Raw genomic sequence first — 14581 nt, forward strand, 5'->3', positions numbered from 1 at the left:
ATAAGGGGTTAACAAGTAATGTTTTTACAGGAAACAAAGAAAGAATTATGCTGTAATTTTAGGTAACGCGAGTCATTTTAGTGCTACTTAATGTCAGGTGTTTTACAGGAAGGGTGACAAATTATTCTGTAAGTAATTTTAAGTACTGCGTAATTTCTTGGTAATTTTGTGGTTAAACAAGCAATATTTCCCCGTCTTACATTGCAAGTAGTCGAGTAGTGGAGTCTTTTAACTTTACCTAACTTCCAGGTATTTTACCAGAGAGGAGACTCCGTTAAGTCAGACTCAGTGATTGTACAGTCGTGATTGCCTATAATAGTGATGGCATGTATTTTTTTTTTTCTTGTAAGTTAAAGGAAAACAGTCTTTATCGCATTAATATTGGTAAAGTAAAAGAAGAGTTGAATAAAAGAACACCGTGCACAGCAACATGGCGACTATTAAATAAAGATGTAGAAGGAGGAGAAAATGTTCTTGTAAGAACCTGACTTATTTTAGCAGGCCTGCCCTTAAATATTTACTTTCAAATAAAATAATTAAAATTCCATTTCGTTACAAGGATATTGCACAGGTATAAAAAGTGTTAATAAGCATGCTGCACTTGGCTATATTATGTTATCTTTTTCCTAGAAAGTTGCTTCCAAGTTATTTTCAGTCATCTGCTTGGAAGTTGTAAAGATAACATGTATTCCTGAGCACTAGTGTTTATAATCTGCTCTTAATCCAATACAGTGGAGGGTTCAAACCAGTTACATTTCTTCCAGTTTTCCTCTAATTCTGCCTGTCAGACTGCATCACTGCTCTGTCCATCTGCATGAAATGTCTGAAGTAGCTGTGTAGTTATCATTCCTGAGGTTTTGTGAGTTTAGTCTCAGTCATTTGATCTTTAGGAGTGTTTGTACGGCCTTTATCACAGAGGTGGTCCCTCCCTGTGGAGACTGCGTCTAGTTGCGTGTCGCAAGTTAGCCGCACTTGCATTAGGACCACGCGTTAACCTGCTTCTCTCTTTTGTCTCTGGCCTCATAAATATATATTTTTTTCTCCTGGGCTTTTTCACTGATGATTGACAAACAGGAATTTGATTTAGAACATGACAGGAACGTTAAAAGGCAACAACCTTGGTTAGTTTTATAAAGCCAACATGACAACTGACATTTAAGCTAGACAAAAAAAGAGTGTTTAAAATCAAGTTAAGAGGGGCTTTCAGAGGAACTAATCGTGAAAGGAAACTGTTTAATCAGAATGAAATGGTTAACTCCAGTTGTTTGTTAGTCATTGAGGAACACTCACTACTTATCTGACCTCTTTCTCATTCCCCCTAAGGTTCAGTTAGAGGTCCTGTGCCTCGCCACGACTATTTTTAAAGTAGCCTGAAAGCCAATCATTGGATGGACGGACACACACACAATCCCACAGGGCCTTAAACAGGTGCCAACTTCTGTGCCGAGAAGTGTGGTGTGGTGTGTTGTGGTGGGGTGTGTGCACGGGGAGTGACTGTCGACTGGTGTGGCAGGAATGCGTGACCTTGCCAGCCTCTGTCGCCGTTTGGCTTTGATCAAACATTCCTATGGAAGTTTCCTTGTGCTGTCACTGAGCCGCAGGGTAGTGATATGGATCGGTGTGCTTTTTTTCTTTTTCTTTTCTTTTTTTAATCTTGTTTTGTTTTGTTTGTTTGTTTTTAAGTTATTTTTTCGTTGGTTTTTTTTTTTTCTCCACCCTGTGTGTCCCTGAGTTTCATGTGAGGGGAGGGTGCAGCTTTGGGTGTGCAGTTAGCGCGTCCTGTCTGTGCCTGCGCAGGTTCTCCTGTATAACCCAACAGTCCAAATACTTGCATGTTGGGTTAACTGATGATTCAAAGTTGGCTGTGCACTTGAATGTAAGTGTGATTGCTTGTCTGACTCTCTGTGTTAGGTCTAGTGACCTGTGCAGGGTGTGTCCACCCCCCTACCCCGTAAAAGCTGACATAGGCTCCTGCCCTCAATGACCCTGAATTTGATAAGCAGTTAGGAAAATGGATGGATAGGCCAGTTTAGCCTTTGGGTTTAACTTGGGATTTAGCAGTTGGTAGCAACTATGGAAATAAATTTTTCACACATGAAAGCCGATGGTTCTCCTCAGTTGTAGCTGATTCTGGTCGGGCCTTAAACCGTTCCTCTGGCAAACAAAATATTTGATGTCATCCTTTGGTCTGGGATAGTGTCTTTTGTTTTCTGTCAGAAAAATCCATCTGTCCATGCGCTTAAGCAGGTTATGAGAGAATGTGTTAGAAAAATATTCAGTAAATTAATTCATAATGAAAAGCGTCAACTGAAGCTGTGAAGCTGTTGATATATACAGATAATCTCAGGTTTATTGAGTCTCCTGTGGGAGTTTGTTTTGACGAGGCCGGCGTTGGAGGGAGGATTGCAGAGAGGCCACGAAGAGAGAGGTTTGATGGATTGTTCTCTAGTGAGGTAAGAGATTGTTTGCACTTCCAAAAGCCAGGAGGACAGAAAACAGAAGGAACCTACTTGTTGTTTGATTTGTGGTGAAAATGTATTTTACAGTAGGAGACAAATTTATTATTTTTGGGGGGATAAGGAACAAAGAAGTGGTTCTTGATGGTGGTTAATAAAGCAAGACAAATTGTCTGATGAGTGCAAAGTGTTGTGGGTTTTTGTGAGGTGCTTGGTTAAGGAGAGAGAAAAGCCCCGGTTGGCCTAGGGAAGGGAAGTAGTAAAAAGGATTGTTCTTGATGAGCTAAGGAGAAAATAAAAAGCTTGTTGTGGATGTGTCTTTAGAGTTTTGGAATAAGGACAGGGAGAGTGTGTGTGTGTTGTGGGTTTGTGAAAAGCTTGTGGGTGCAGAGAAAGTCTTAAATAAGGAGACTGTGTGTTGTGAGAGCGTGGAAAACAGATTTGTTTGGGAGAAAGGAGACGAGGGACATTAAGATGAAAAGGTTTTTATAGCCTTCGGAACAGAGAGTGATTGTGGGTTTAAGATGATGGTTTCAAATGAGAAGGTCGGGTTGTGCGGACAAGGAGAGAGAAAGTGTCATGTTAGGACCAAGGAGTACAACTTAAAAATGTTCATGAGGGAAAAGAGTGTTGATTGACATGAGAGGACAGAGTGTGATAGAAGTATGAGGGGGGCCTTGGTTTCAGGACTGGGAAGCAGTCCGAAGGAGGGACAAAGTGATTGGCTGAGGAGGGAGGGGGAGTGTTTCAGGGCAGTAAGGAGTCTCGAGGACGTCTTGCAGAGGAGTGGACAAAGAGGCCAAGTGTGGATTGGCTGCGGCGAGAGTGTGTCTGGAGCTTTTCAGATCTTGAGGAAGCAGAAGAGAGAAAACAGCGAAAGAAGGGAGGGCTGGTAGGAAGAGGGGTGAATAAGAGGACAAGAAGGGAAGAAGGTGTCAGGCAAAGTCAGAGGGTAAAGACCGGGGAAAGTCTGAGAAAGCAGATGGAGGGAGAGGGACAGTGGGCAAAAGTGTGAGAAAGAAGTTGAGATTTACTGTGTGGGTAAAAGCTGTGGCAAATGAAGAGCTGACAAAGGAGAAAGAAGGAAGAGCGAAGAAAACAAAGCCACCAAGGAGGGCAGGGTGAGAAAATTAGAAAAAACAAAAACTCGTGGAATAAAGATTGACAGGGTCAATGAGAGGAAGAGCTGGTTAACAATTGACAAGTTTCTGCTGCCAGTCAAACGAAACCAGAATATCAACTGAGAGTGTGCTCTTTGTGTGGTACTCCTCCCTCTCCTCCTCCTCCTCCTCTTCATGCTGTTACTGGCCTTAACTGGCGGCGATTCACTGGGGCGCCACTACATCGCCATGTTCGAGGCCACGCAGAACGTCACACTTAAGCCCACAGAGACCTGGAGGGAAGCGCTATTGGACACACGTGTCATGGACCTCTTCTTCACTGTGAGTATCCCGTCCATGCTGGATCTCTGTTTTTCTTCTCAGAGCTCTACCAGCTTCTCAAAGTTGTATTTTATTTGAATTTATTTTGAAGTGTTTGATCCTGAATTTGAACCTTAAACCCTGATGTGAAGTATCATGAGTTCCTCTGCACACTTTCGCATGCATGAAGTTGTTACAGTAGCTTCTGATGAAACTTGTATAGCAATGGTTGCCTCCACCAGAATCACCACTACACCAGAAGACTTTTCCCCAAAGTTTTCATCCAAAACAAAGTCATTTTGTCTCTTTATTGTGTTGTTCTTGTCTCCTCCTTTCCTCTCCTGACCCCTAGAAGGCGGTTTATTTATTATAAGCAAAGAGAGAGAACTCGTCTTTTCATGTGGGGGCAGAAGGATTTCGTTTGACCGCCTCGTTTGGCACATCTTAAGTTTGCACTAGCTTTGTGGGTTTATTGAATGCACCATTAAGTAGATTTATGAGTGCTTTGCCGTGGGGTCGTGTTATTGTGTTACTGTCCAGAGGACCGCCCGGTGAAGTAAATGTGTATTTTTGTTCCGTGTGTTTTAAGAGACGGCCCACGCTGGCTGAGCACACAGTGCGGATGAGAGGATTGGAACAAACTGGTCAGCTCTTCTTCCTTCCAGCATCCATCTATGCTCACTGGCAGCCAGTTACCAGATACTGCTTCACTGTACAGCCTTTCAGTTGCCTGCTGCCATATGTGGCTCCTTCCTTTTATCTTCCACCTGTCCTCTATATCTCTACTAAACGCTACTGAAGCTGTGGGCTCTTTTGCAGACATACTGCCGAGAGCTGACAGGCTTCGATTGTTTAGTTTTTACAGTTGTGGTCACACATCAAGCCTCGAGGTGGCTAACTGGGAAACCCTGGATGGGTGACTGTTGATTTCTGCTTAGGTTACAGACGGTAGAATTAACATCTGCATCACCAGTGATCTGGACTCTGGCTGATCCCTCTCTCTATATTTTAGGGCATATAATACAGATCAGTGTTGTTGTGGTGCCACAGCTTATCTTGGGTGTTATTCTTTACAGTGTGCGGCTACTTCCAACATTTTACAGCATCGTGTCTCTCACTGGTTTCAAAAGCTTAACTATATCAGGAAAATTCCCCATATTCTAGATCTGAATCCAGTTTACGAGTTTTGAAGAAGAAACTGAAAAATCTGCAGAAATTATTTGATTCAATCCAGTGAACATGAAAAAATCTTAAGGGAACGTGACCACCAAAGGGACCCTCCCTCCTAATAATGGCATGCTTTTTTCTTTTTCTTTTTTTTTGTATTCATGTCAAGTCATCTGCACTTTATGCTTCCATCAGTTGAAAAGTTGGGGCTTTTTAAAAAAAAAAAAAAAATCAGGATTTAGCATTTGTCCACAATGCCAGAACTACTACCATATAGTTGAGTTTGAGTTGTTGTTGTTGTTCAGTGATTCACGTTAAGATGTGAAAAATGAAATGTCATAATTTATTTATTTGTGAATTATTCTGAATGCGATATTTCATTGGTTATATGTCTGCATATCCTGTTGGCCAGAGGTCTGAGTTATTCTTTCTCAGCTGCGACTACAATCCTGTCATTTTCCTCTGCTGTGTCTGGAGAGCTTTGTTGCTGTTGAACTGGTGAAACACTCATGTTTTGTTCATAAGCCCTCATTTGCATTGCCTGATAATTACCACTCTTTGACAGTCTGTCTTTTTTTTTCTTCTTCTTTTCTCTCTACACAGCAGAAAGTTTTCCCTCTGATTGTCACAACTTTGATCACAAAGAAATCACCATTAACTGTAATTGGCGCTAAGCAGTGGATGTAATCACAGTTTTCTTGTACAAATTACAGCAGCCTAATCAAGGACTTGATTGGCTGATCGCGGCCGTTTGGCTCGAATAAAAATATTTGTCGTTTTTCCGTAGCTTCTCTTTGCTGCTGGAATCTGCGGGAGGCTTTTTGCGTCGGTTTCAGTTGTCAGACCTCCCGTTTCATCTCTCGCTGCGGTATTTCTAGTAGCTCAACTGTTTGTTATTGTAAGGCTGCTGTGGAGATGTCAGCTGCCGGTGTGTGCGTGTCTGTGTGCGTATGTTGCACCATCATCCTTCTTGTGTTGTCTGCATTTTCATGTGTGTTGCTAACACACGTCCGTCTCTACGGGATTATGTCAGTTTGACAGTTTGAGCTTGTGCACTAGATGTTTGTGTATACCCTCTGTTTGGATCTGAGGTGTGTTTGGGTGTGTTTATTCACTTTAATGGGATACTCTGCTGTCTCAGCTGCTGTGTGTCCCTGAGTGGCAACAGGCTAAAGAGTGTCTGTGTGTGTCGAGGGGGGGTCTTGAAGACACGCGCCATCAGGGTCACAGTCCAGTGGCAGGATTAGAACCCAGCCCAGGATTAGGGGCCCCTGTTAACAACCACAGTAACCCAACCATAACACACACACACACACACACACACACACACACACACACACACACACACACACACACACACAGTTCATCCTCTTGCGAGTCTCCCTCTGTCTGTGGGTGGGTGCCTGTCAGTCTCCCTTCCTTTGCCCTGCTTATGAGTGCTGTGAGTTTAAAAAAAGAAGCTGTTGTGAATGCAGACAAAAAATATTAGTTGTTGATCAGAGACATCGCACATATTGTTGATTTATTTATTTTTGTTTACCCCCTAAGCTGTAAAAGGCTGATGGGGTATTGTCACCACAGTGGGCAGGCAGGCAAGCTTGTGAATCCCAGAACTCAAGAAGGAGGCAATGTACGATTTTCAAATTAATACCATAGGTCTTCGAGTCTCGCTAGCCTCAACCTCAAGGTCAGAGGTCAAGTTTTCTTAAAATCTTGTGAACACAATACATCAGGAATAATAATAATAATGGATTGGATTTATATAGCGCTTTTCAAGGCACCCAAAGCGCCACTATTCATTCACTCTCACATTCACACACTGGTGGAGGCAGCTACAGTTGTAGCCACAGCTGCCCTGGGGCAGACTGACAGAAGCGAGGCTGCCATATCGCACCATCGGCCCCTCTGGCCAACACCAGTAGGGTAAAGTGTCTTGCCCAGGGACACAACGACCAGGACAGAGAGCCCAGGGATCGAACCGGCGACGGTGTTTATATAGAAGGAGGAAGCAAGAAACACAAGCTGCCAGGTGATCACAAAGAACTTCCGCAGTCCTTCACAGTAGCTGAAACTTACCTTGAAAGAAAGGGTCAAACTAAAAATTAGTCTTTATACTGTGTGTTATAAACATCAGTTAAACTTTACAGAATGACTTCCTGGTTAAACTTTGACTTGCCTGGAATGTGGACTATAACAAATCTGACCTTAATGGGGACAGAGCTTATAAGAGTACGGATGGTTCTTTAGGTCAGTAATTACAAAAGTAATGTAAAGTAAAGTAATGTTAATAGTTATAAAGCTATGCAAATAAGGTCTAAATTGAACAGCAATAGATTGGAAGTAGCAGGTTAACTAAATAAAAGTCAAAGGCAGGCATTAAAGCAAGTGGCTTGAGTCAGTCTGTAAGTTCACTGACAATTACTAGAATGAATCTACAAACCAATGAGATAATACTGGAGGCAGATGATTAGTGACCACCCAGAGCAGAGGTTGAGATCTCCATTCTGGCTGAGAGGACGAGCACATATCTCAGAAGTCATCTTGATAATTATGCAGCGCGTCGAAGCAATTCGGCTGCTGAAAAGACGCTCAGTCCACCCAAGTGTCATTCTGGCCCCTTGGGTTTTTTGGAGAAAAGCACTTATCTGTTTTCTCGCTTTAGCTCGGGACAATTATGGCTGTGAGATTCAGGGAAGGGGGATGATGGATGAAGAGAAGAGGGTAAGAAACAAGAGATGGGAAGAAAATACAAACAGTAGGAGGAATGAGGGAAATGGGAAAGAGAGCGAGGAGAAAATTAGAGGAGGTGCAGGAATGGAAGGAGGTAATCTTGGTGGATAGAAAAAGATGGAGCAGACAAATACAATTTAGAGGGAGGGAATTGTGGATGCAATTTTCAGCAGTGAGAGAGGTTTGGGGATAAATGGGCTGCTGGAGATTGAAAGGAAGAAACCGCCACTGATTGCTCCTTCAAAATAAACGCACTCCACTTTTGTCGATTTTTAGCACCTCGTGATCACGGCGCACCCTGCCACTGCAACCGAAAAAGAAAGAGCAGAAAAGAAGGCAGCACAAAGGGTCGCGCACACAAGCGGAGGCACGTATGGTTTTGGCCCCCCAACTATGGATTTGTTGTTTGCTGTTTGTATTTTTAGTTTCAGTTTGCCTCCAAGTGTTTAGAGAGCAGCATCAAATTGTGATTATGTACCCTCGCACTAACATAAATCATGCAATGAAATCAGATGCATCTGGTTTATTTCATCACGAGTAGACACACACGCAGGAATAAAAATGAAAGCACAGGCACACAGCTTCACAAACTCACATATAATCTAATATTCCTTTTGTTCTTTCAAAACTTGAGACATGTATCCAACACAAATCTCTAGTTACATAATATCGAATTATTTCCTAGTTGATAAGAACAGTCGGTAAAGTTGCAGTAGTTAGTCGCGGTTGTCGTGACACGCTGGAGTTGGAATAGAAGAAGTCACGAGAGAAACAAAGCGATTACTCAGGTTTTTCCAACGTTGCATGGTAACATCTCATCTTTTCCAGCCTCTGTGGAATCTGGGAATCTCTAGGCACCGATGCATCACTAACCCACCAGCAGACCACTAGCCCAGCTCCCTATTGTGTTTTTTCAGGTTCACAACAAGCTGAAATGATATCAGGTTACATTGTTTGGCAGCAGTGATGAAGCCGATTTTAGCGTGTGAATTGTGTGCTCCAATCACATTAGGGAAAACGGTGACTGGGGACGGCAGCACAACCAAAATTACTGCAGCAGTGTGCAGTCGACTTGTGATCTTGTTTTCTTTGAAATGGATGCTTTAAAGACTGAGACCAGTTTGTTGTTGTGACGTTGATGCGTTAGGATGAAACCAGTCAGGTTTTGGGTTGTTTCCAATTGAATTGGATCAAGTTGGCAATTTTTATTAACTACTTCTACTGCCTCATAGATCTGAAACAGAAATTCTGAAGTTCCTCCACAAATAATGATGTTGTTGTTGCAGGTCGGGGATTTAACTGCATAATGACATAGACGCTCAGGGGTCTTGCTTTCATCTAGGAATACATGCAATAGGTGGAGGCTGCTGGGGGATTCTCATGATGCACTGAGTATTTCTTCTTCAGGCACCTTTCTCACTCACTGTGTGATAACAGTCTCTGCGCTGAATCATACTTGTTATTAACCTCTGTCTCTCTTCCACAGCATGTCTTCTATCCTGTCTTCCTTCTCTCACCCCAACCGGTCGCAGCAGATGGCCCCGCCCCTCCCTGAGCCTGGTTCTGCTGGAGATTTCTTCCTGTTAAAAGGGAGTTTTTCCTTCCCACTGTCGCCAAAGTGCTTGCTCATAGGGGGTCATTTGATTGTTGGGTCTTTCTCTGTATGTATTATTGTAGGGTCTACCTTACAATATAAAGTGCCTTGAGGTGACTGTTGTTGTGATTTGAGTTTGAATATAACCAGAATATAACAAGTTGGTACCTAGTTGAGTTAAGTCTCATGTTGTAAAAGAGACGCATCATATATGAGTTCATTGGTGCAGATCGACACAGTTTGTCAAACCGTCTGCATTTGTAAATAAGAAGGAACTTATTTGAAAACCTTCACCAAGCTGTCTCAGTCTGACTGTGATTGGTTGGAGAATGGTTGCCTCCTACCATGTGAGCTGTGCAGTTCCTGTGCAATCGAATGTCATCACCCAGCAGTTGAGGGTTTGCACACTCAACCTCTAGGTAACTAGTTAGTCACTGTAACTATTTGCAATCTTGCAATTTTTTCCTAATGATAGAGCCATTAGGCATTTAAATTTACACATTTCTTTGAGAACCAGCTGGTTGTTAAGGTCAAAAGTTTAGTAACTAGGATTGTGAAATGCCTTAGTCTCTCATTTGCCAGTTGTACCTAGATATTTAGGTTACGGGATGACTCTCTACTAAACCTCTGCATCAGCTATTCCTAACTGAGAATGAGATAGAGGATGATAGAGTATATGCTGTGGGACATTTATCAAATTTGAGAGGTTTTCTAGGCCAATTTTATTATGCAAATTTAAGTGCACATTTGGTCTTTTTTTCTTTTTAATTCAGTATTTACAACAGTAGCGAAAACGAGCACCGAATTATAATTACTGTCTATTGTTTCTTAAGTTATATAAAATGTACTATATTATGATGTAGATTACTGGGATATGAAATTGCGTTCACATGCCAACTAGACACCCACAAAGACGGAAGTAAAAAGCCTGCATGCGCTAAAGCATTACATGTTTACCAGTAAACACAATCAGTGTGGAGTGCAGGGACTAATGAGGCTGCAGCAGAGGCCTGCGGGCAGACAGTAACCCAATCTGAGACATGGAGGAAGAGAGAGTGATGGTGGAAAAGAGCGAGCGAAGACAATAAGTTGGGAGCACTGTGTTGATTTGAAAAAACAGAAAGATGAGCCTCTGAGCCCCCTGAGGTAACAGACACCAGGCTTTGTCTCCTTCTATAAATACCATTCCTCATTTCTCCCTGCCTTTCCCTTTCTCCCACTCCTTTTCTTTGTCTGTTCTTTTGCTCTTCGTCTGCATCCTCTCCCCGTCTTGTCTACCTGTCCTTTTCTTTCATTTTTTTCTCTTTGCTGGTTCTCGTCTTCCTCACCCCACTCTACCACTCTTTCTTCTCTCCCTGGCTACATAATTTATCTACGATAGTGTCAGGTGTTGAAGCTTGGTACTTTGATATACACTGAAAAGCGTGTGTTTTGGAGTTGGAATCCTGTTTAATCTAATGAGAGCTGCTCTAATGAAAGTCGAGGTTTGGTGCCTTGTCAAAATATGTAGTAGTAAATACATTTGAACTTCAGTGTATCAATGATAATCTCCACTACAGGGAGTATTGCAGTCAGGATTTCATATTTGATAAATCTAGAAACCAGTCGTGCTAGTGATCAGCAACAAGCTTTATTCATTCCACTGCAGGGCAACTTGTCACTACATGTGGCGAATAAAATTTGAACTTGAACTTATATAACAATATATTTTAAGTGTTACTTTTATTGGATGGTTGATAGATTAGTTTCATCAGTTATCGTTTAATCTTATTATCATGTAGTCAGTTTTGCAGCATTTGACTGAATCTGAGCAGAGTATAGCCCTGTACACGTCTATGAGCAGTCACATCTTCAATAAAGAGTTGTGGTCCAGTTCTCCTTACAGCCATACATTCCCCTGCCACTTATCACTGATTTCACCATGTTTGACAGATGATGTGCTGCACTTTGGATCTAGACCTGTTTCTCTCCTCCTAACTTTTCGGTTCCCATCATTCTGGTACATCTTGATCTTGGTTTCGTCTGTTGAAAGAATTTTTCAGAGCTCTTCAGCCTCTTTTACATGTTCTCTGGTGATATTTAATCTGCCGTCCTTGTTCATGAGTGTAACCAATGGATTGCACTTTGTAACTCCTCTGAATTTCTAGTCATGTAGACGTCTCTTTATTGTGGATCTTAATACTCCTGCAGATTGTTCTTGACTTGGCTAGCTCTTGTTAAGGGTTTTTTTCTTAACCGAGGAAGGAATTTGCAATCATCTCCTATAGTTGTCTTCTATGGTCTTTTTTAAGGCCTTTTTATGTTGGCGAGTTGATCAGTGAACATCACATTTTTAAGATATCTGCCAGATTGATTTGCCCCTCCAAAGTTTTTGCTAAGATAGGTTTATTTTGTTTTTCAGTGTAGTGATGGCCTCTTTCACATGCAGCAGCATCTCTTTGGGCGTCAGAGTGTTGGAAAAACAACCAAACAAAGTTCAAGACTTTGAATCAACTTGAGATGTTTTATGTGCTTAATTTGTGATGGAATAATCAAGGATTATTAGTGTTTGTCAGCGCGGCGATATTACACCCTCCCATTTCGTAACATAAAGTAGTTTTCTAAAGCTGAGTATAAAAATGATACCTGATTTAAATTTGTCTAATAGTCCCTTGAGGGTCGTCTCCTTGTCTACCTCTGGACTGTATTAGTGCTCCTTAAAAGTCAATTTCTTTTTGTACTTCCAGTCTGCAAATTTAAAATAGACCTGAAAATGCATCAGGCACAAAGTTCTTTGTCAAAATGACCCCGCTTTCATGTCGAGGACCATTATTAGCAATGAGAGCTGGGTCCCCAGCTACAGACAAATGGCAAAAGAGCAGTTTTCAGAGGAGGAATGTGCATATTTCAAGGCCAAAGGTGTCAGGAGCGCATTTCTTTCTTTATTTTTTCTGGTTTGATTTGTGAGTCGTGAACCATAAATCTGTTACCCTGAATTGGATTGTTAACACAATCCAAATCATGGCCAATTCCAATTCAGTTAATTGAAGTATGGGGGTGCCGGGGGGATTTTGGCCACAGCAAATCAAATCTTTGCTTATCTCTGCTTCGTTTGCCCGGTTTACCTCCCTGGGATGTTTTCATTTTCTTTTAATCACGATTTGAAGTTAAAGGACAAAGACGGAGCAAGGAGGGATGCGATGCTTCAATAACAGATTCTCGTAGCCTTGGAGCTTATTAAATTGGAATGAGAACTCACTAACAGAAGATGCCAAATGCTGGATCCACAGAAATTCAGGAGGATGGAGGTTGATTATCAGTTTATTATATAGCCTGTTCCCATTTAAAATGATGTGAACAAACTGAACTTTACAACCTTTTGAAAGAAGATCTTTTGTTTTGGAATAGAGTTTTTATTAAACTGGCTAAGATTCGTTTAAATAGCGAGCTATCCCTAATATACTGATAAGGGGTGTTTTTATATTCCTCAAAATAAAGAAAATCACCTGTGCCAGAAAGCTCTCCTTGCTTTCATCCACTCCCCCCGGACACACACACTCACTCGCACGTGCTCGCTGAGTATCTCTACTTATAGTCAGAGTCGAGGCGACTGACATTACTGACATCGCATGGTTCAGTCGCTGGTGCAGCTGCTTTTTCAGAGCTCGCGCTGTTCAGTCCTTGGGTCTCGCTTGGGTCTGCCTCTTACACCCCTCCCTCTTTCTCTCTCGCTCACTCACCAGTTGCCCCTCTCGCCTCCTCCCCTGTCCTCTCGCTGAGCTCTTCCAGAGGATGACTTCATGCTCTGGAAGAGGGCAGCGACGGAGAGGACTAACGTTATGCTACGTTAGCATCTGAGATCTCTTCCCAGCAGCGCGGCTTACGACAAAACGGACACCACAGCTGTAGGGAAGAGAAGAGAGGAGGAGCGGGGAGAAGGGGCGATAAAGAATTTAGGGGGGAAGCAAGAAGGGGAGAACATTTGAGGGGAGGAGGAGGAAGCACCAGCAAAAGGAGAGAGGGAGGTTGAAAGTTTGATTGCCTCAGCGATGGGGCCATGTGTTGGTTTAAGAGTGTGGAGTTGATGAAGGAGCACTCTCTCTGGATTTAAGAGGATGACAGTTGAGGAGACCGGAGAAGAAGAAGAAAAAGGAAAAGAGCCCGGACCGGCTGAGAAGAGAGCCACAGCGCACAGGAAGAAGGAATTTGAGCTCCAGACGTGCACATAGTGGAAACACATGTTGCTGAGAGGCTGTGATGACTTTCAGAGCTTTTACTGCTGCTGCTTTGCCATACACTTGCCTGTCTGCATGCACAGTCAAATCCAATAATGCTTTTTCTCTTGCTGAAGTGTGACCTTAAACAACAAACCAACCCTCGAATCCCACAACTGAATGGAAGCTCGCAACTGAGACTGAATCATCCAGTTTAGTTTTCGTTGTTTTTCTCCCCCATCAGGAGTCTGTTTCTTCCTCTTCTATTTTGATTGAGGCCGCTCAGCCATTGTTTGTTTGAGACCTGGGTCACAGTGACAGATCACAATCAATTCGCCATTTCACGACGCTTCAGTGTGCTGTGTAGTGGGATTACACCAGTGAGTATAAATCCTGCAGGTTATCAGCTGGTATGGGGGGGGGGGGGGTTCGCTTTTGGGGACAGGAGGATGAGGCAGGTTCACCTTTTTATTCTTGACCTGAGACATTTCTATTTCAAAGTGGTGTTTGGTACATTGCAGTTTAATTTTAAGAATAAAAACTTATTAAAATGCAGAATGCCACGGGCAGTGTTTAATTATGACATAACAGTCACACATTGATTAGATATTATTTCAGAAATCATTATCATTAAACTTCTGATGGGTAAGACATATTGTCAATAGCGCTGTCATAAAAAAAAATCTAAGAAAATGGTCCATAGAGGATGTGAACGGTCGGTCTAAGTATTCATGAATGCTGCGTGCTGCTTGTCTTTTATGAAAATATTACAGGTCAGTATATTTACAGGTCACTTGGTTGTGCCACAACAATCTTGCCTGGGATGGTTGGTTATGTTTGTTATTAGGAACAGACTACATTTTACTGGTCAGACACTTATCGTGGGCTTTTGTTCTTGAACCTGCCAGAAAGGTCTGACGATGAACATAATAATAATAATTTAAATAAATAATATTGTTGAAATTTAGGTGAAAAATAATTTCACAGTAATTTGCAATGACTTTTGAATAATTGGAATAT

The 14581-nt window shown here is 42.2% G+C and overlaps 1 protein-coding gene across 2 annotated transcripts in view; it reads left to right on the forward strand.

Moving 5' to 3' along the window:
* xpo4 (exportin 4) overlaps window positions 1-14581 on the forward strand; it is a 57344-nt gene that overhangs the window by 20656 nt on the left and 22107 nt on the right. For both annotated transcript variants that reach the window (XR_001336700.2, XM_014336883.2), the window contains exon 7: window positions 3786-3898. Coding sequence is in view for 1 of the 2 variants with exons in the window: in XM_014336883.2 (XP_014192369.1) it covers window positions 3786-3898 (113 nt within the window). In the remaining variant the exon portion in view is untranslated. The remainder of the gene's footprint in view (window positions 1-3785; window positions 3899-14581) is intronic.

Source organism: Haplochromis burtoni, unplaced genomic scaffold, assembly GCF_018398535.1.
Source record: "Haplochromis burtoni strain Fernald_Lab_line unplaced genomic scaffold, NCSU_Asbu1 Contig_154, whole genome shotgun sequence".
In the NCBI taxonomy this organism is placed as follows: domain Eukaryota; kingdom Metazoa; phylum Chordata; class Actinopteri; order Cichliformes; family Cichlidae; genus Haplochromis; species Haplochromis burtoni.